The sequence below is a fragment of the Patagioenas fasciata genome, chromosome 1 (assembly GCF_037038585.1).
Source record: "Patagioenas fasciata isolate bPatFas1 chromosome 1, bPatFas1.hap1, whole genome shotgun sequence".
NCBI classification, from domain to species: domain Eukaryota; kingdom Metazoa; phylum Chordata; class Aves; order Columbiformes; family Columbidae; genus Patagioenas; species Patagioenas fasciata.
This window is the reverse complement of record NC_092520.1, coordinates 152,690,073-152,712,728: the sequence shown is the minus strand read 5'-3', so window position 1 is coordinate 152,712,728 and position 22,656 is coordinate 152,690,073. Positions and strand designations below refer to the sequence as shown.

At 37.6% G+C, this 22,656-nt stretch overlaps 1 protein-coding gene across 4 annotated transcripts in view; it reads right to left on the bottom strand.

Moving 5' to 3' along the window:
- The window catches only part of GNPTAB (N-acetylglucosamine-1-phosphate transferase subunits alpha and beta), a 45,428-nt gene that overhangs the window by 11,178 nt on the left and 11,594 nt on the right, over positions 1-22,656 (bottom strand). For all 4 annotated transcript variants that reach the window (XM_065840542.2, XM_065840531.2, XM_065840552.2 and 1 more), the window contains 12 exons: positions 21,438-21,479; positions 20,676-20,881; positions 19,943-20,007; positions 19,543-19,677; positions 11,045-11,206; positions 9,082-9,261; positions 7,819-7,989; positions 5,851-5,974; positions 4,876-5,079; positions 2,525-3,633; positions 1,131-1,330; positions 677-896 (listed from right to left, as the gene is read on the bottom strand). In XM_065840542.2, the coding sequence (XP_065696614.2) occupies positions 677-896; positions 1,131-1,330; positions 2,525-3,633; positions 4,876-5,079; positions 5,851-5,974; positions 7,819-7,989; positions 9,082-9,261; positions 11,045-11,206; positions 19,543-19,677; positions 19,943-20,007; positions 20,676-20,881; positions 21,438-21,479 (2,818 nt within the window). The remainder of the gene's footprint in view (positions 1-676; positions 897-1,130; positions 1,331-2,524; positions 3,634-4,875; positions 5,080-5,850; positions 5,975-7,818; positions 7,990-9,081; positions 9,262-11,044; positions 11,207-19,542; positions 19,678-19,942; positions 20,008-20,675; positions 20,882-21,437; positions 21,480-22,656) is intronic.

The following is a 22,656-nucleotide window of genomic DNA, read 5'->3' as shown; positions in this document are numbered from 1 at the left end:
ACAGGAAGAAGTTTTTCTGACTAAGGTCCAGGTCAGGAACACACTAAAGCAGGGCTGTGTTCCAGCTATGCCAATGATTTTCTGTGCCATTTCAATGACAAATTATTTTATTGGATTGTGCTGATTCCTCTCCATAAAGCGCAAATAGTACAATTCATTCTCTACTGTCTCTAGGAGCTTAAGTCCTACAAAGACCACGTCTCTTTATTTATCAGGTTCCCAGAAACACAGAAATGTGAATCTTTGTATATGGTCATAGTATTTACTAGTATGACTTCTTTGCTACCATCTTTCTGACTTCTTTCTTTAGGCCACAAGTTCCTCAGGGAAAGGACCATCTTTTACTACACGCAAAAACAAGAGTACGCACAGCAGGATCCCAGTCTTCACAATGACTTTTACCAGCAAATGTATTTTCTGACACCCTCACACTAACGGCTTTCTTGAATTTGGACACTGGTGATCCATTTTTCTAATGTTGCTAGAACTCATTTCAATTGTTGACTCCATATATCAATGATAAATATGTTATATGTTATACTCTCCACGTAAAATTTTAAAATTGTCAAATGTTACAGATGCTATAAACATGGATAAAGACAGACTTGACTCACTTCAACAGTTTTGGACATTAAAACTACAGTTACTCTAGAAGCTACTGGTAAGGGAAGAGTACCTGCAAACTCAATGGTAGTTCGTGGATTCTCGTGGCCAACGTGCGAATCTCTCGGTCAGACAAAATGCCTGACTGGTCCGTATCAACCTCATTGAAGATCTGAGAAATGTTCAGAGGCTGGACTGCACTCATAAGATAGTAGAAATAAGAAAAAGCAAACTGCATATCTTCTGAGTGCCGCACTTTGTGAAATGATGTCTTGTCAAACTCCTCAGGAAACCTGTGTAAGAATGTAAACTAATTTAGTACTCCAGTTTCTTAAACGCTCCTTACCTAAAAATGAATTATCATCTAGAACTTTAAAAAGGTCCTCTAAGGTCTCCTTATTTTAGCACAACTATCATGTTGTCGTAAATTTTAATGAGTAGTGACCAACACACTGGAAGTAGCCATAGCAAACACTAACAGAAATGTAGAGCCCACTAGTTTTACATTATTCCAAAGACGTACTCACATATCCTGTAGCTCTTGCATAACAGTGCGGTCAATCATATGAGGCATATGTGCAGGGACTTTCCGAGATGTAAATCCAAATTTGCTGTTTAAAAGCTTATTAACATATCGAAGAGAATCGGCAAATGTATCTTTCAATTGCCTCCCAAAATGTTTACCATCAGTGAAGTATGACATTTGTTTGAGTAATGACTTTTCCTCCTAAACATCAGGACATAAATCAAGGCTACATTACCAAAAAAAACCCCAAAACATTAAACACATAAGGAAAATTACATTTCAGTCAGGTGCCAACTCTTTCCAATATTTGAAAATGGGAAGAGAAATTTTGAATACTTTTCTTCATATTCCCTAGCTCATCCTTTTAAAATGGAAGATTAAAGATAATCTCTTCCTTAACATTTTCATGCTTTGAGGAAAAGTAGTCTATAAAAAACTTCCTTAGTTTTTGTGCTCTGACACCTTCCTCACACACACACACACTAAGTCCCTATTTGCTATCAGATTTATTTCTAATATTGCCTTTTCTTTTTTCTGATTATTCATGCGTATTTGATGAAATGAAATCCTGCAAATATAAAGATTCTTCACACAAAATCCAATCTCAGATAAACAGCGAGGCCGTCTTATTTGCACTGACTTAAGGAAAAATCTTCCTCTGGCATCATACCCTAGCCTAGGGGTGTCAAACTCATTTTCAGTGGGGCCACATCAGCCTCATGGTTGCCTTCAAAGGGCCGAACGTAATTTTAGGACTGCATAAATGTAGGAGTAGTTGCATTTAGACAGTCTTAAAATTACATCCGGTCCTTTGAAGGCAACCACAAGGCTGATGTGGCCCCTGGTTAAAAAGGAGTTCGAAACCCCAGGAACAGAGGTTTTCAAAACTGACAAAACGCTTTGGCTGGAAGCACAGGAAGCTTCCTACACGTTTTCTTGACATGGTCTAGATATTCAGTTTTGTTGGTAGATTTTCAGTTTAACTTCTAGAACCCAAGTACTTAGCATTATACATATTTTGTACATGTTTTTCTAATAAACTAGATCCATATCTGCATAAACGCAATCAAAACAAAATTTAAGCTTCTTGTTGTAGTACTACATGTGAACAATAGCACTATGCTAATATACAATGAATAAAAAGTGAATCTGACATTAAAAAAAGCAGTAGAAAAGGAACAGAAATGGCTCTTTGGCTTTTGCCACCTAGCTAAGAGAGGCCTAGATCATAAACAAATAAAATTTTATGTGTAAAGTCAAAAGGAGCTTTCAAAAAAACTCAGTATTTGCCTCAAAGGCAAGACACATTCCAAATTGATGGATCATATTAACAGTATTCCACTAAATGCAGAAAGATGCAACTATTCCAATAAGCAATGTCATTAAGATACTCACATCAAGAAGGTCCTGGAAATACTTCTTTTTCTCCCATGGCAAAAAGCCTTGGTAACTTCCAGCATACGACTGTAATTTTCTTCCCACTAGTCCCTCCATAACATTTCTGTCCACCTGCACATGCCCTTTTCCTTCTTCCACTCCCTGTGTGTCTTCTCCAGTAGCTAAATTCCCAGTATGTTTTGATTTCTGGGTTTCCCTTAATATGAGTGCATTCAGTACTTTTTCTCGAGTTTCATTTTTATTTCCCATGCTCTGGGCTGGAAGTGTGAATTTAGGCCTTACTTTATAAATAGGTTTATTTGTGTTTGTTGTCACAACAGTCCCCTTTGTTCCTGTAAGCCTTGAAGGAATTTCTTCATCTGCTTTTCTTGTTTTTATTTTGCCATCACTTACAACCCTAGAAGGCTTCTGCCAGTTGGTATGGTTCTTCTGATCTTCTGAACGATTATGCACGCCCCTCATTTCCAGGCCTGTAACGCTCTTTGCTGTAGTTAAGAACTGGAAAGGTTTCACAAGAGCAGCCTTGGACAGGTTAAAGCCTTTCAGAGTTATATCACCATTGAGCAGTTTTAAGTCCAAGTTCTTCAGTGCTAGCTGAACTTCTTCAGGAAGGAGAGACACGTTTAGTGATGGTATTATCACCTCTTCATGTAGACTTTCTTTTGTGTCATTTCGACGCCTCTGGACTCTTGGAAAGCGTTTTTCTTCAGGAATATCTTCAAATATCATTTCAGCTTCCGGTATCGAAGTTATCATTTTAAAATCAGAGTTGGATTTTTGCATGAAAGTTGTGTTCAGTTTTGGTTCCTCTCTAGTATCAGTTTCAACAGCTATCTGCATTTTAAATTCTTCATCATTTTTATTTAGAAATGTTAGGTTAAAATAGATCACAGTTGCATTCATACCACTATGCATTATGAGGTGGATAGTCTTCCATTTGTTAGCAACTGAAGCATGTCGGATAATTGGATTATCACTATACGAACCCTCAGTTACTTTCTTGGCTATTTCGCTAAAGCTGAAGTAGGGCAGACATTCACCTTTGGGAATAACATAGTAGGTCTGATTAAGCTGAAGCGTCACCTTGTACATCTCCTCAAAATGATCTGAAAAATAACAAGAAACAAAACAAATTTCTGTCAATTTGCAGTGCGACACTTTTCTTTAAGTCTTTTTAAATTTTAACATGCCCAGCTAGATTCACTATATAAGCAGGGAGACAGCTTGGTGAAAGAACATTTCCTGTAGCTTCCAGTTTCTTGTTCACCTATCTTTAATAATGAATGACTAGAACATACTCATATAAGGCTGCAAGATATTCCAGTGGTAAATGTAAAAGCCAATATAATTATCACTCTTTCAGTCTCTACCTGAAGAGCCTAAGTGGCTTATTATCATGTTACTTAAAATTATGTATCAGTCATAAGTAACATGCCCATACTATGTTTTTGCCACATTTTAGCAGATTAACGTTACAATGGTTGGATTTCACTGCTCCACTGCATCTTAATTTGAGTGAGACTTCCAAAATCAGATAGGCTGAAGTTCTCCCTCCCACAGCAGAAGACGTATTATCTGTAAACTCTCACATGAACAAAACCTTGCTGCCAGCAACAGAACCGCCAGTAATGCATTTGTCTGAGCTGAGATGCAGCAGAACCTTTCGTCTTCCAAACAAGCCAAATTCTTCCATTTCTGTTCCCCTGCCTATACCAGATAGCACTCTCAATCACTTCACTCACTCCTTCTAGTCTTCTGCTTCAAAATAAACTTCAGACAGCTTCACGGGTGACTGAAAGCAGCTTTTGGCAAGAGCCCAGAGCAAGGCTTGAGGTCACACTGTCAGCATCAGATTGGTTCTCTCACTTCTTAAACCACTACAAGCACCATCAAGTCAGCTGTCCTTATTCGGGTTAAGACCCCATAGCTGAAACATAATTTTTCCATTTAAAGTGTAAGCCTCTTGCTGCTCTATAATGCATCATGCACCCACCCATGCTTGGTCAAATGGTTTTATTAGATAAAGCAGCATACAATGTTGATTCAAGTTTGGATTAGTGAATATAAGAAGCATCTTTCTTCTTCAGCTGCTAGCAGCTCTTTCCCATGACTTTGCGCAGCAGGGGTGTCCAACTTTTTTTCACTTGCTTCTACATTTATACAGTCCTAAAATCACATTCGGTCCTCTGAAGGCAACCACAAGGCTGATGTAGCCCCAGTGAAAATGAGTTGGACATCCCTGCTGTACCAAGGCACATTAGCCCAACCTGAGAGTAATGATAAACCAAAACAATGAGGCAATTCAAGAGAATCCTACAGAAGGTTTATCAGCAATGTGCTTTACATACCCTGGCCACAGTCACCAGCATCAAATCCACAGGAGAGGACATTGCAGGCCTGATCACAGAATTTGTCTGCTAGCCAGGAATTAGCACAGCCTTGGTTACAGTATGAAACACCACTTATTCCTGCTCCAAATTGCCATGGTGGTCCATTCCCAATACCTCCAACTGCACCTCCACCAGCAACATAGCGACTACCCCCACTGTTACCTACACAGAGAGAAAAGAAAAACAGAAAACCCCAGTGATTTGAAATCCTTATTTCTGAGGAAAGGCACATTTTAGGCCATAGCGTTAAACTAGACCAAAGAGTCGACAATCTTATTTATCACCAGCGAAATTAAAATGGGGCAAATACTAACTAGACCACTGTGAGTTAGTGTAAAATCTACAGTGTATATAATCTCACTGTAGAAGTTTAGGAACCAACTTAAATTGCAACAAAAACTCCAACATGTTTTGTCTTAGGTTCCAAAAGGCAGGCAGAAGACTGATTTACTTTTTCTCACGCTTGCAGGCTTGATTTCGCAGTCCTCCTAGAGTGCTATCACTTCCTCAATTCAGAAGCACCACTTCATTTTCCTAGCCTGCAGTCCTGAAAATTTTAACTAGGAACTAATGGTGCAGCTTCACAGTCCTGTTATTATTTTGATTTTGAGTCCAAATAATATATAATCTTTTCTATATACTACACAATGATACATAATAATAATAATTTGAATATCAAAAACCTTCCTTTCACTAGTCAAATTTGGTATACAAAGGAAAATTTTCCTGTGCTCTACTATTTGCTGTCATTTTCCACAGAGACCTGCAGTTTGCAGGAAACAAGGTTTATAATATGTAAGACAACTTTTTAATTATTATTAAAGGAGGCAAATTTTGCAGTTGCAGGAGAATGATGAATTACGGAATTATTCTTAGGAGAAATAATCAAAACGAAACAGTTCACTTTTTCTGAATTTAACACTGCTGTCTTACCAGTGCAATCACCTCCATCCCAATCACATGCTGAGTTATTACAGGCTTTATCACAGTAACCATCTTTAATCCATGAGCCCGGACAACCCTCAGCACAGTTTGGCACAGGCCAAGTCAAGTAAACCTGGAACAACATTACAGTCTGAGACAAGGGCTGGCAAACAGGTCAACTCAGTTTGTTTCTTGGAATACAGAGACTTAAAATAATACTTCCCTGCATATAGTGCCTTAAGCATTCACAAAGCTTTACAAAGAACATTTAAACCCTACCACCTGCGAAGTTAACATCATCCCTTTCAAACAGAAGGGAGAACTGAAGAATTCCCAAGGCCATGGAGTAAGGCAGTAACAGCCAAAAACAGAAAGCAGGCCTTCCCAAATCCATTTTCACAAACCATATTCCAATGAAAATAAATATTTTGTCTTTTATCAGATAAGGGGGAAGGGAGGTTGTGGAGCCTCCTTCCCTGGAGATATTCAAAATCCGCCTGGACATGTTCCTGTGCGACCTCACCTAGGCGTTCCTGCTCCAGCAGGGGGATTGGACTAGATGATCTTTTGAGGTCCCTTCCAGTCCCTAACATACTGTGATACTGTGAACTTCAACTCTGAAATTGCTCTGCAGTTGACTTGTTCTCTTGACTCAAATGTTCCTTCATTACTAAACAGTCATGAGATAAGCAGCCCATGTTGAACATAATCCCTGAAGCATCTGATCCTCTATGACTTAAATAATTCTAAGAATTGCCAAGATAAAAAAGTAGTGTGGGGGTGTATTTTCAACCGGGGAGGCATTAAAAACCACACACATTTTCCTTTTGGTCTTATAGTTTCAAGATTCTAGCAGCACATTTCCTACTAAAACATCTACTGATCACAAACCACACTGCACCTACGCTGACTTTATGGTTATAACTGAGAAGAATAACTGAAGAACAACAGAAATGCATGAAAAATATAATCTTGCACTTATATGCCTACATCATTAAAGATTTAAAACAACTAAAAGTCTCGTAACATCCTCGAGTAAAGAAAGAGTAATTTTAGGGTAGCTTAAACTAATTTTGTACAACCCTTCCGTGTGTGTACACAAGTGTGCACATCTGCCTGCATGAAGTCTTTAATTCAGTGGTCTCTACAGTCTTTTATACTTACTGCTTTAATATAAATAATAAATGTAAATATTATTTTTTTCCTCCATGTCGCTCTTGTAGATCAAGCTCACGGACAAAATCTCTGCTGGCAACCAGTCTTTATGCATGACAACCGTCAATGTTCCCTCATCCTGCTTTCCTTGCTTAATCCCAGTTGTTGATAACAGGTCTGCTGAAAGACTAAATTACTTGATCTTCATAAGTATCCAATAGTATATCTTTTAGTAAATAATTATGATTATCTAGAGATTGGGCAAAGATATTACGGGTGTCTGAAATAGAGGTAACTTACAGTAAATTTAAATATTAGACCAGCTTAAGTGTCATCTGACCTCAGTGTTCCCATGGAAGAATTGATTCTGTTTTGTTTAGAACTTTTCCCACAAAACAAAAAAGAATTCACACGGGAGTGAAGACTGACAGCTGCCAAACATCACATCAGTCTTACCAGTGCTCCAACAGAAAGTGGAAGAATTAAGAGAACACTGATAAACCAAAGCATGAAGCCTGACAGAGGAATCATTATACTGCCAGAGACCTGTGAGTGAAGTAAGTACAAAAGTAATTCTGCAACCGAAATATCAACACAGCACACATGCAAAAAACAGACAGTGCCCTCCCCACCTTGCACCTTTGCAAAAAATTGTCTAGTTAAGAATAATGAACCTTTAGAGGTAAAAGGGAGAGTGAAGGCATATTTTATTATTTATATTTGCGCTTCCTTTCAAAGCGCTGTTTCTTTGATTTTCATTATATTAGCATAGAAAAGTTTTACACCTACTTCTGGTAAAAAAATCCTTTCATAAGGGCTTACCTTTTGACCTTTAGAGTGACTGTAAAAATCATCAGGCCAAACATCCTTCCCAAACATAACATCATCATTGAGATAGATAAACTTCTGAGAGAGGCCACTAATACGATGAATGTGACTTTCAATAGCTGGTGAACTGAAGGTAGGCAAGTGACTCACATTCTGAAATATTTCCTAAAATAAAAAGCCCCAACAACCCAAAATAGTTTCAGAAGGCAAAAATGAATTAGGAAAATAAACCAAACACAAACCATAAAAGGTCAGGCACAACAGATATACTTGATACTCATCTACTAAAAAGAAAAAAAAGTTTTATCAAGACCAAGATGACATATGAATGACAAAAAAAAAAAAAGTGAAAATATTTTAGAAAAAAACCCCAAACTTTGCCATCTCATTTTCCCATACAAAACCATTTTCAAGTCTGTTGCTTAACTAAGAAACTGCACCTGGTTCAATTCAAAGACACAAACTCCTCTCTCACTGGGTACTGGATCAGGCCCAGTGGACACATTTATACTTCTCATGCAGTACAGGCTGCACAAAATCTCAAGCAAGTTGAACCTGTTCCAGCACTTAAAAAGTTGGGATTTTTCCATCTCTTTCAAGTAACTTCACAAGCAGACAGCAACAGAAGTTGCATTAGTATCTTGTTACCACTTAAGATTGCTCAGGGCTCCTACCACATGTCCGGATGCCAAAATTGCTCCCAAATTCATAATAAGCACCTACTAAAGTATTTTTGTTTCACTTACTCAGGAAGCTTGAAGGATTCCCTTTCTCTTTTTAAATAAGCCTTTTAGAATGCACAGCTACTTTTTTGGCAACCACCTTCCTAGTTCCAGTAATTGTAATCCATCTTGTCTCAACACAAGCTTATTAGGTTATTACTAGTCCTGAGAGACTGTTTATGGATGCAGATTAGGTTTTCTTCTCCCTAGGTTTTTTATAAATAGACTTTATAATGAAATGAGACATGAGTATATGTTAGCTGAAGCCTCGGTATTTTAAAAAAGTGAACTAAATGAAAGCTTGATATATATTCAGCTATCTGCTTAGCCAAAATATAAAGACATATTGGGGCTTAATAAAACCATGGATGAGACAGGAAGAAGGCATGGTCACTTCTACCTTCCAGACAAATGTAACCTTTAGATGAAGGGGCATAACTACATTTCAAAACAAACACAAAATCTTTACTAGTGGCACTTTCCTGCTGGTGTGGTTGTTTCAGGTTTTTGGTGGGGTTTTTTGTTAAGCTTTTACCTGATGTGTCACTATGGTTATCCGAGGATTATCCAGGTTAAGCCAGGAAGGAATCTGCCCATTAGTGACAATGAAAATATGTCGTACCCAAGGAGCATGCCTCTCTATTGATCGTAATGAGTATCTCAGCTCTTCGTTATCTTCAAAACGGCTGGCAGAAATATCTTCATCTTGTTTAGACTACAAAAAGAAAAAAAATCTTTTTGTAATTTTTAAATATGAATTCAAGCTCTGATCCAGCTAGATAACAGTGTGCTTTAGCACAGAGGTGCATAAGCATTTGAGGATTTTGATATTCAAAAAGAACAAGTACATCGATCAAGTACCATTATTCTTCTAAAGGATCATATTCTTCTGAATTATCAAGGTGAACAATACAATCTTCTGACATCAATAGCTGACCACCTGGTAGCATCAGGTTGTCTGCTGACCACAATGCGAGACGACAGCACCTTGTACGATTCCCAGCTCTTGAAGAAAGAGCTCCAGATAAAACACACCCTCCTGTTTTCCTGGATTATTAGTCTCAGTTATTTCCTGATCTTGACCAAAAGCCAAGTTGCAGTTCAGATTTGTAGCATTGCCTTTCAGAAATCCAGCTTTAAGAGGCAGGGCCTTGCAAGTACATTGCATCATAAGCCATATATAAACGTCACCTGATATAGATACACTGCAAGTGTCATGATGTAGCAGCTCTCCAATTAGCCCCTGCTCTTTCATTTTAAAGAACTTGAGCAGGAGAAAATTAACAAAACTGAGCCTAATATTCACGATCAAATAGCTAAATATTTCCACAAGTTTTTTGTTAAAATGACAACTTTGTAATTAGAAGCTCTTCAGGTAAGTAAAAAGAAAATCAAGTTACATGACACTGTAACAAGTTTCTTTTCCCATTTAATAGAACTTAAATACCTCTTCTAAAAACAACAATTAAGATTGCCTAAAAGGAACATTTCTAAAAGAAGTACACCCAACTGAAACTGGAAACTCAAGAAAAATTTGAACGTTTAACAATCACCATTTTCACTGCGTATTGTGCATACTGTATCTAAGTCTCCTTCTTTTCTAACATGTACCATAACACAGTTTACACATTCTCAAAAACATAACAACTGAAAACATTTCAGCAACATCAGTATCCGTTAGCTAGGTACCCATTTACAAAAAAATGCATAATTTCCACATGGGGAAGTATGAAGTTTGAGCTCAGTGTTTGTAATAACAAAGAAAAGTTCCCAAAAGCCAGGTTCACAGAATACAAAGAGACACTGCAGGCTTTACTGGAGAGGGCACATTTACTTTACCCATGCCACTTGACATTTACTGTAAAATTAAATTCTAGCAGGAGGGAAAAAAACAATTTTAGAACATCTTATCTTGAAACAGACATCTTGTTGTTGTATTTCCTTTTACTAAACCAAACATCCTTGCTTGTATCAAAAGCATTCGAAGTAAACCTCTTTTCCATACAGACATCTGTATTTCGGTCTACAGAATTTCTAAAAGAGAAGTAATTAGGATTTGCTCAGCATACATGATGCTGCAAAGCAAAAAAATGTTTAAGAAACATATCGGAAAGGAGATAATCATGTTTGTTAATAAAGCCCTCTGTCTCCCCCACGCAAGATGCCTGCTTATCTTCCAGTGTCAGATTCAGTTAAGCCTTTCAGGACTCGACTGCACACAATTTTATCAGAACATGTGCAGAGGGCAAAATTTTTCACTTAGTTGAAAACACAAAAATTAATTTCAATTAAATGTCACTATGATCCTTCTTCCTCCTTGATTTAAAAATCTGACAGTGTTCTTGTGATGTTTTTTAACAACATAATAAATACTGGATTCTTAATGCTTCCACGCTTCTGGAAAAAAAATCCCATGTTCCTTGTCATTGACTCATTAGCCTCTACTTGCCGTTTTTTAAATACTACAGCCTCTATATGCTGTAACAGAATTTACTTACCTGACTAACAGAGCTGAGGTCCCACAGTAAATAAGCAGCATTAAGCGTCAGTTCTTTTCCATCTATAGTCATGTTCTTTTTTGCTTGCTTGCTCAGTTCTTGGAAACCTTTAGGGTTATTCAGTTGCAAGAGAGCCACGCTGGCTTCTGAATAGAGCTGCAACTATACAAGCAGAGAGAATAATTTCTGGCATGCACCCAGAGCAGTGCTCTTGCTTTGTCAATTCCACCTTTTTGGTTGTTGGTTTTTTTGTTTGTTTGTTTGTTTTTTTTAACTAGAGTTACTAATAAGAACAACTGGTAAACACTGTTTTTAAAGAACCACAATTTTGTAAGAACACAAAAAGAGGTAGTAAAATGGGAAGTGAAAAACATCTAAAGATACAGAACACTTCTAGATGCTTAATTTTCACTTTCCAGAAAAAAAAAATCTCTTTACACAACAATCCAGTAACAGTAAATCTGGACATGTTATAAACATTTCTGGAGCAAGTGAATAGGAACTCCCCATCCATTTCTTCCCCCTCCAATAACAAAATTCATACTTTGTTACAACTTTTATTATATGACTAAAATAATCATAATTTTTTCCATCTTAATCAAGCAATGCTTTTTTCAGAAAATTAAGGCCACCAATTCATCATTGCCATCAGCAGCGTGAAATTTTCAGAATGGTTTACAGATCAACCTACAGCTCAGAAATCTGAGATACAAAGGGCTCCAGAACTAATCCATGTGGGTCTCCAAGTCCTTAATGATGGTTGCCAATATGCTGTTAAGGTCACTTCTTAGTTGGGGACCGTTTGATCTGTTTGCTCTTTTTATCTCTTGCCACTAGTAAGTCTGTATATCAGATTTCATAATGCACAGGATAAGGAGTTTGCACTACATGCCCTCTCTAACAGCTAGTATAGCTTACAAATTGCAGGGCATCAAAACATTTCATTAGAAATAGAGCATAATCCAATAAAATGCTGTGTTTACCACATGAAGTAGCATAAGCAGACAAGCTAAATGCAGAATTGCACTTCGATTCTCCAAGAGCATGCATTTAACAGTCAGATTGAGAATAAATGCAATTCATCATTAACAAGATTAGATGCTATGCTTAATTTTTGTTCCTTCATGCAACCTAAATAAGCACATCTACCAGATTTTCAGTTGCATAAAATCTGTAAAAGCAATTAATAAGTTAATAAAATTTTAATACTGTAATGTTCAAAGCTAACAAACTCAGAGTTTATTTCATAATACCCTTAAGTGTTTTTATTTATTTTTTATTAAATCTGACCCTTTCTGTTCATTTTAAGACAACACTTGTCCCAGAGTTACCACCCCTTCCCTTAGCAAGACCAGCTGTCCCACTTGTGACATTTTAAAGCTGTTGATGCTTTGACTCATATGCTATTTGAGATCTTTCAATCTGACTTATGAGGCCTGCCATCAGAAAAATCTGATAAATCTCAGACCTTCCAGGGAATCATCTGAACCTACGGGTGGAAAGGATGGCTTCAGTAGCTAAATGGCTGAGGTATAGTTACGGGCTGCAGCTAGCAACCTCCAAAAATATCAGTATCTAAATGCTGCAGATTGCTAAGCTGCCACCAGTGGGTATGTGCTTTATTTAGGAATACAGCAGTGTCACACAGTCCTTTAGAATCTGTCATTTAAAACATAGGTATAACAAACCAAATATATTATCATTCTAGAGCTTTGAAAGCATCTAAGAACATTTAGTATTTCTTTAATTTGTTTCCACGAAAGTCGTACTAACAGGTAACTGTACTACAGATTCCTAACTAATCTATAACAAACACTTCCCCTTCCCCCCCGATCAATACAGCATATATGCTCTAGCCTTTTAAATATCTAACAGTGCAAGCGCAAACAAGAAGTAGCAGAAGAATGTGCTCCATTGCTCAGCATTAAGACAACCTGTACACTGAATAAATTATTTGTATTACGAGTGGTTTTTCCACCAATACCTGTTTTAAGAAAAAAGTCTTTTCATAAGCAGAGCTACCAATAAAGTTAGATTTTAATGAAGTTACCTGGTGATATAACTAACTAGATTCTAATAAACTGCAAGCCCTGCTCAGAGGTTTTTGTTGCTGGCATATTCAAAACAGATTTCTCCCCTGGCAGATTTCTGATGTCTCACAGGTATTATCCTCCTCTCAGTGGGAATGCATGCAACTGCCCGTTCCCTTGAAATATTATCTTCTAGAGATCATCTTCATCCTGACAAAACAGGCCAGCAGATTCGAAGGTATTATGAAAATAGCACAGAAAAGCAAGCAGGTAGACGCACAGAGTCAGTGTGATCAGGCAAGCCTTTGCTTATAATGCAAGCAGGCTGCGAAGACGCCGGGCAGGCACACAGACCACCACTCGTGCACATTTACATCACGCACTTGAAAATAAGACAGGAAAATAGCATTCTCCCCATCAGGTAATTGTAAATGCAGGGTCTATTCGCAATCAGCATGTTTGGCAGTGTCCAGACTTACTAGACTAGGAGGTAGGGCAGATGGACTAAGCCACCCCATGCAGAAGTAAATGCTTTTATGGTAAGAGGTCTCCAGAGTGGATTTTTTCTTCTGAGGTGGAACTCTTAACGACTCTTTAAATTATTATGTTTCATCTTAACGGCCAAAGCGGACTGTTACGTAAATGAGATGCTCCTTTTATCACGCTCCAGTACAGATAATTGGAAATCTCATATGCCCACACAGCAAGGGAAGGGAGATGCATGTGTTGCATTAAAGAGTTACAAAAACCTTTACAAATCCAAAATACTGTTGTCTTCACAAAGTTACCAAGTTCCCTTTATAAGGTAACTGTTCCCTTGTTAAGGTAACTGGGAGGGTCACCTCCGAGCCAAAACCAATGCAATGCCTTAGGTGGTTTGTTTTGTTTTGTGGTTTTGTTCTTTTGGTTGTGGGGTTTGGTTCTGTTTGTTTGTTTTTTCACCTTTTTGGGGCAGGGAGGGGGGTGTGTTTGTTTTTTGTGTTTTTTTGTTTTGTTTTTTGGTTGTTTTGGTTTTTTTGGTTGTTCCACCCCCCCCCCCCAAGCTTACTTATTACATCTGTGTGAACATAAAACACCAGCTCCTGAAGCCACCTGTCTGCTCCATCAACACTGACAAGAGCAGCAGTAAGAATCCCAGACCCCACACCCTCAAGGTAGTGAGGACAGCAAACACCCAGCGTCACTGTGCCCGCATGCTTCTATGTGGATTTTCTTCCATTAGCAAGACAAGGTCATTAAGACACATTACAGCCATTAGTTTCCAACATAACTTGCCCATATATGTGTACATATGTGCACATACAGATTAAAGAGGAAACAATATTTTGCAAAGGAAGGAGATCTGCAAGCTATCAGTTTCCCTTGAAGCAATCAAGATATTAAGCATTGAACAAAATTCATGTTTGTCCAAAAAATTTTCACTACTCTATACTATATTTCAGCGAAACACTGTTAGCATAATAGCCTCAAAAACACAAAAATCAAGCAAATCAAAACCCCTTGCCTTTTCAATATATCCCTTGACCATCTTTATATCATTACCTAGTTTTTAAGTCAGAAGCTTCTCTTTTAGGCTGAAAAACAGTCGTTTCCTTTATAAATGCAGGTAAGGAGGGAAAGGAAAAGTGAATATTTTTTTAAGTTGTTGTTCTTCATGTATAGGTACAATGCCACATTTTTACAGCCTTTAAAGAAATATGGCTTGGCTGCAGCTGCACAACCAGAGTAACACCTCCACCTAGTGGATTACTAATGCACTGTTAAGAAAGTGTGGAAAACAAAAAGCAGCCAAATGAAATTTTCAACCACACCTGCCATAACACATACAATGTAGAACAACAAATGTGATCAGCAGACACACTACTGCCTACCTTTCATCTGGAAATAAACTTCCATGTGATTATACTACAGGGCAGGCCACAAGCACAAAATTTCAGTAGACTGTAACATATTATACATAATTCACATTGGAAATTGATACTTTATATATAAAATCTTCACCATTTAACCCCCTCTAGTTGAGCTCAGCTGTTTTTCTCAGAGATTTTTATAATGAGAAACACCTCGCTCAGATGTCAGAGCAGTTTTTGGTCTTTGGATTCAGAAGTGGTTTCAATCAGACAAACTAAAGCAATCAAATTAAAGCAGCATTACCAACATCAACACAAACGCACTAATGGTTACACACCTCCCTTTCTCACCTTCCTTCCTTTCTAATAACAGCATTGTTGATTTTTTTTAATAATTATTATTATTTACTTCCAGCATTGCACTAAAGGAACAGCCACTTAGAGCACGCAGAAACCCATTACGTGTCAGGAGGTGGCTAGGAGACACAAGTCTAGCCTAAACTCAGGTGCAAATTTCTTCCTCTCCACCCGGTATCTCACACCACTTCACAGGCTTTAGGTGATAACAGAAGTGATAACAGCACAGAAATTGCTGGAGGTTTCAGTGGAGACTGTAAACCACCAACCTTTTTCAAATGCAGCATCTCTCTCCTTGGTAAGGAGTAAACCACATTTGGTTATGTTTACCATAACTGCTTACCCTACAACCTCCACTGAACGAAGAACTGATTCTGAGCTAGGATCTTAGTAAATGCTTCTATAGAAACAACCCCATCCACATTTCATGTGTTAATTTTTTTATCCTTGGAAATAAAACATTTCCTATATTTATATACATATATTCCATTGTAGGTATGACATGTAGAAATTGCTGCTATCGAGAGTAGAGAACAAGTTGGGGAAGAATACACTCCTGTGACCACACAGGATTCAATAATCCAAATTCTATTGTTCTCAGTCATCCACCACCAGGAAAAGACACACAAACAGCAATGATGATTGGATGAAGAAACTGCAGAATGATGTGGATAGCTGAGAAAAATTGGTTTTATATGGAGTTGTGCCTAACCAAATTGCAGAAGAGGAGCTCTTTGGAACAGATAACAAACCGATCACAATGGTAATGTTTACACAAAGATAAGAACACACCAAGGAAAAGATAACCAGCACAAACAGAAAGATGTGTGATCAACTGGATGACACATGACTGCTGGCGATAAGAAAACACAATCAAGACAGAGTAAGGAAAAATCATGTAGAAAGATAACAGGCATGGGATGTAACTTCCATAAAAACAGACGAGGAGATGGGAGACATATCTAAGACACCTGAAAGATGTTTGTCTGGATAGTAATGCAAAACCACAGAGAAACTACAACATTTTTAAGATTTGCTAAAGAGTTAAGCTAGTGATCAGCTCAGATACAGGCAAGAGATTAGCCAGCTGGTTGGACAGGGAAAAGCTGAAACACACAATCCTTCCATTATGGTTTTTGTTAGACTAATACAGCTAGGAGATCCTACTGGATTGGAAAAAAAGATGACTGCAATAAAAAAATTAAGGTCCAGGCAGAATCATTCCACAAGTATTAAAACCACAGATAATAAAAACCAACAGGTAGCTCAAAAGCAATTAGAAGAAATCTGGGTATTTAATTCTTCCAAGGTGTCTGTGAAAGACAGGTCTCTATTATAGTACAAAAGACACAGGCTAGTCTAAGAATAAGGTCTGTGTCTTGACAGATTTACAACAGAAATCCTGGAGACAATGATGAGTTTCTCAGAGCTGGAAGCAAAAATCCACACAGGAGTATTAAAGAGAAAAAGCATCAACGCTGACATGAACAACAGATAATGCAATTAGAGAAATAACCACAAATAATGAATTTAGAAATTGCACAAGGAGAGCTGGGGAGCAAGGGAAAACACACACACACACACAAACACACACAAACAACAACCACAAAACCAAACCAAACAAAAAAAAAAAAAAACCACCCCCCCCCAAAAAAAAAAAAAAAACAACACACAGAAGAAAATACAACAAGTATTCTTATACTAGAAGTATATTTTAGCAGCAAAAATATTAGTACGAGCCATGACACCAGACATCAGAGGGAATAAGAGAAGGAAAGATACTGAAGAGTCCAAGACAGACACATAAAAGTTACTCTGACAAAGGAACACCAAGTGTTAATGACACAAGGCACCAGAGTTAAAAAGACAAAAAAAAAGTAGGGTACTATGGATAAAAGCACTGATGTAAGTCAAAATCTATTGGAAAAAGGGCATAAGGCAATATCTGCCCAGAGACAGAGACTGAAATTCCAAATATTGTTTGAGAGGGAACATTCCTCAGAGCTACGCTACTATGAGAGCTTCTATCTATGATGTTCAACCAGAGAACAAACATTGCCTAGAATTGTGCTCCAATATATTCCTAGATGTGGAAGCAGACATTTCTTTTCCACCAAATATGCTCTGAACTGATAAAGGCAATATTATTTCAGATAGCAATTTAGCAATTAATCAGAACATTACAGAAGAGTTGCTCCTAGAAAATAACCCTAGGTCAGGAAAATACAAGCTGAGCCATTTTAAATTGAAATAGAAAAAAAAAATTGAGGAACTTCTTGTTACTAAATTTCTTGAATGCTAAATGGCAAGTTTAACAAGTGAAAATAGCTGGTAATTGAAGTCAAAGGTATTCTGACCTCTTCAGCTCCATTAAGTCAAATGTGTTAAAACTACCAAGAACCTGTAATTTAAGCTGTGGTGAGGGAACTGGAAAAGGCTCCAAACCCAAAAGCATGAACCTGCACTCAAAGACTCTTCACATGGCTCAAAGTCAGAAAGCATTCAACCAGCAATGTTCCTCATGCAGACTTGAAATGAAGAACCTCGCATCTCAGACAACAAAACTGAAGTACCATCTCCCGCTGGATAATGACCTAATTTCTCAACAGTAAACACCATTTCTTTAAAGCAATTTAAAAATACGCATAGCAAATAAAACAAGCAGAGAGCGGCAGATTGATCATACTAATATCCACTGCTATTTAGCCAATGTGCCACTAAGAAAGAAGGAAGGATGCCTTGGCCAGTCCAGAGCACACCTGCCATCCCTCACACACACTAGCAACACATTCAAAATAGCAAGGGACACTTTTTATTAATGGCATCAATACACAGCAGAGGAAGGATGCAAAGGAGGTTATGTAGAAATGGTGGCAGCACTGTTTGCAATGAGCATCATCTAGCATACAGCCAGTCTCTGATGGTCTGCTGGGCTTGGGTTAGCTATGTACTATGTATTTTTCACTGTGTTAAAAGTTCTCGTGATGCCTCCTTTAAAATGTGGTACAAAATTCCATTCAATTGTGTTGAAGGCAGACAAAACCACAATGAAATGGCAGAAGGATGAGAAGGATGGAGAGTAAATGCTGTGTGATGAAAAGCCAGAGCCACAATCTATGCATAGATGACAGATGTAAAAAAAGGCAAAAGAAAAGAGCTATTTAAGCTTAAGTAACTGTTTAAGAGCTCTCTATTAAGCTGCTGAAGCATGCGTAGGAAGAGGGGTAAAAATGTGTTTACTTCAGAAGGTTTCTACAATACCATTAGTGAGCTTATGACAGTCTGTTAACACAAGCCAAGACAAGAAAGAAGAAATTCAGGCTGGTCACACTTCAACTTAATGCAAGCCATGAAAGGGGTTACACAATAGTTTCTGCAATAGCAGAACACATGACTTGTAACTCAGCCTGCCGAAAAAAACAGAGACAAGAAAAGGAAGTCATGCTTGTTCAGGCACCAAGAAACCATAAAGTAAATTCGCAAATCGTACAGGTGGGCATCGGACTAAAGACGACATTACTTATGCAATGACATCCTTCTATTCCTGCTAACTCCTCCTCCTCTGTGAGCTCCCTGGCCTCAGTCCCTTTCACACTACCAATCACATCTCCCTCCAATATATAAGCCACTGATTTTCACAGACTTTTGAAACTTTTACCTATCTATTAAACCTGGTTGTAACTGGAAAAGGTGTCCAAATGTCAGGGCAGAACAGAATGTATGAAATGTTAATGGACGGCACAGCCACACAAGTTGTGATCTACTGTTGCCTTGCAGGCAGATAAGTTCAAGTGCAACTTGCTCAAGAGTAGTTGGCAGAGAGAAATACAGTATTCAGCTGTGAAACAATCCAGTGTTGTTAATTAAGGTAATTCTTCTAAAAGCAAAGAGAGAAGAAAAAAGCTAAGAAGCTACATAAACAAAATTGTGTCACATTAAACAAGCCAGTGCTATAGTATACTTCAGCAAGACAAGAGCTAATAGGAAGTGGCTGAGAGAAACTGAGAAGGCTGGTACATTTTAATCAGTTGCAGGCTATCAAATCTAATACCTAATAATTTGCAGTCACAGAATGGACAACTGGTCTTTTGAACGTAACTATCTGAGTCACTGTTTACTATTCTTCACAACTCAAGAATACAGAGTCCCACAGAAAAACAGATTACTATCAGAAACATCCTAAGTCTCCTAGGTGGGTGAGATCCCATATGTGAACCATTCAAAAAATCAATACAAGTTACTCTTTCCTTCAGACCCTTACCAGTTTTACTTTAGAGGCCAGGCTCTCCGGTAGTTTTGTTCGTAGCTGATTTGTTTCTTTGAATGTAGCTGGAAATCCACTAAGGAAGGCCAAGTCTTGCATTAATACTAGACCTGGAACTTCTTTGTCTGTAGTCTAAAAACAAGAAAACAGGATATAAAGGCTTTAAACTTACAGTTATTCACATTAATCTGTCAACCCTTCATCAGGTGCCAGATTTAATAGTGTACATTTTGTCACTTAACCCAAACTTCAAAATTGAAATAAGGGTTACTTAGAAAGTTTTCACTTCTTACTACGTGTGAGCTATGGAAAGAGAATAGTACAGAAACATTTTCTAAAGATGTAAAAGAAGTTTAACATATACAAAAACTAATCAACAGATCTTAAAAATACATACCAAGTAACCTCTCCATACTATGTGTTTGCTGTTGTCTTTTAACATTCCAGAATGGGCAGCTTCAACTAGAATAAATAAAATGCATTGCAAATCAAAAACTGAAAGTCACTTCTTTTGTCTCTTCTAGTAACTAAGATATGTTTTTGTAAATTAAAAAGATCTGGATATGTGTGTTGCGAAGAGTTGTGTTTATAACTAGTAAACACCAGTGGTCGGGCTAGTGGGTGGTAGTGGTCAAGCACTAGATATTAAACAAAGTAAGAAGCCCATACCCACTCTAAGATCCTACTTCCATATGCTGGAAACATCAATAATTTTAAGGTATGCAATCCTTTGAGCAAGGGCAGAACTTATTTCACAACATTCAAACTAGACTTCACAGCAATTAAAAGAGGATTTCTAAAACTAATCTTCCTCAGCCTAGACCTCAGTCTTCTGAGATTATCAGTTCAACACAGATATTCAGATATCAAACCTGTTTTGCAGTAGTCTTTTAAAGTATGGAACGCTAATCATCTGTAATCAGGTGTCTGGCAGGTAAGCAAACAGTATCACTGATGTCATCATTCAGAGGAACAGACTGAGGGCAAGAGAAACTGAATGACTTGCTGAAGTCAAACAGAAAATTAGTGGCAGAGTCAGTATTGGAAGGGAAAAAAAATCCTATTTCGCAGCAGCTTACTGAAAAGCTTGCTCTATAAAACTGGCTGGAATCCACCAAATATGTTCTTACCATCCTTAGGGCTATCAAAAACAATTACAGTCACGTTGGTAGAAGGATTTTTTGGTTTTGCTACAAAGAACATGTTGTTAGCAGCTTGTAAAGCAGGATGAATGGACAGCAGGTCTTTCAGGGTGACGTTGGTAGGCAGCGCAGGATCCAGGACAAGCATTGGCACTTTGATGCAGTGTGTCAGTAAACACTCCAGTTGCCTCTCACTACAGCAAATACCGAAGGTATATTTAATACAAGTAGAAAATATAAGACAAAAATCAATGATAGATGCAACAAGAGATGTTTTTGCAAAATATGATTGATTATTTCTAACATCTGCTGGAGGAGGGAGAAACTACTAAGAGCATGCTTATTTTGCTGCAGAAGGTGAATATCTGACTGTTACAGCTTAGCTCATTCCCATAACCGTTTTTTCAGAAGTTTCCAAGATTTCAAAGTTTTAATTACAAAACTCCAAGTACATAAGTGTTAAAAATCCACAATCAGAATAGGAACTATGCCTAACCAGTGACAAGGGTATGCTTTCTGAACTTTAGAAATAGTCACATTTTAAGAAGCTCATTCATAAATGTCACAATAACATTACTTTTATTCAACATATATATTATCATACTGTCAAATTCTCTTGAAGTGACACAGACAAAAAGCATTCAGAGGCTATAGAAAACCAAACAACTTCCTGAACCAGCATCTGCCTTCAGCTAACAATGAGTAGGACATCATTTATTCCAATTTATGCCCCAAACTGCAAAAACTCACCTCTTCTTTGTTGGTTCTGTTGCATTCTTTCCAAGGATTTCCCTATTACAAAATTAAAACAACTACATTAAATAACACTGACTTGACATTACGGAATTTAGTTTAATTTCAGGATGTTAACAGAGTCAGACACAATGCTAGAACATCAATAACCCAGTTACAAAATTGCAACCAGGATGAAGTGACCCAAAACTAGGCTGAGTTGATCGTTTTGCCTAACATACATGTTTTGATAAGGTCTATCGTGTATTTGCCATGTGCATGCAGAAGCTAATGAGGATTAATGTAAAGGCAGTACAGTGCTGATTACCAATAATAATTACTATCAAAAGAGTACCCTTCCACACACGTGAACAGAAAGAAAACCACCATCCATCAAGCTACTCTCTCCCACTGAAGAATGAAGCACCTGGACCATGACTAGCTCACTTCAGGCATATCAACAAGTAAGTTACAACTTAAGTTTTCTTATGCAATACAAAAATATACACTCATTTGAGATTTATAGCATCTTTGTCTTCTGCAGTTATTAATATCTAGATCTCATGAAACACTAACAGTGCTAACTGATTTCAAAGTACATGAAAAAAGTTATACACAAGGGAGAGAATGAGCTGCTCCTGTAGATAACGAATGCGGCATGGACATGAGTCTCACTCATAAGCTTGATACCAAATTTCCAAATCAGTATTAAGGAAAAAAACAGTAAGTGGTCTTTGTAAAATGGGAATCACAGCATGAGTGATGACACAGCTAAAACCACTAACATTTGCTACATGAACTGCTAGGAAAAGATTAGTATAAATCTGAAAGCTTTTCAGAGCAGAGACCATGCCTATGTTTAAGATCCTTAAATTTAATGGATTTAAAGATCTACTAATTATTTAATTGTTTAGGTAGCAAAGCAAAGATCCACATTTTCACATATGATTACATTGTCAGTGGTACCTAGATTGCAAGTTATAACATGCAAAAAATCAGATCAATGTGCTCACTTGTGGATTTCAGATTATTCTGATTTAAACTATTACAACCCTTAAAATACAGAGTCGTTCTTCCATTTAGCATATTTATTGACCAAAACAGATGACGTGACCAGAAAGTTGCTTATTAAGAACTAAATCAATGGTTACAAGACACAATGTAAGGTATCTGCAGCCACCTGTGTTTGAAGCCTTAGATCAATATAGTACAATCTGTAACAACAAATGCAGAAATA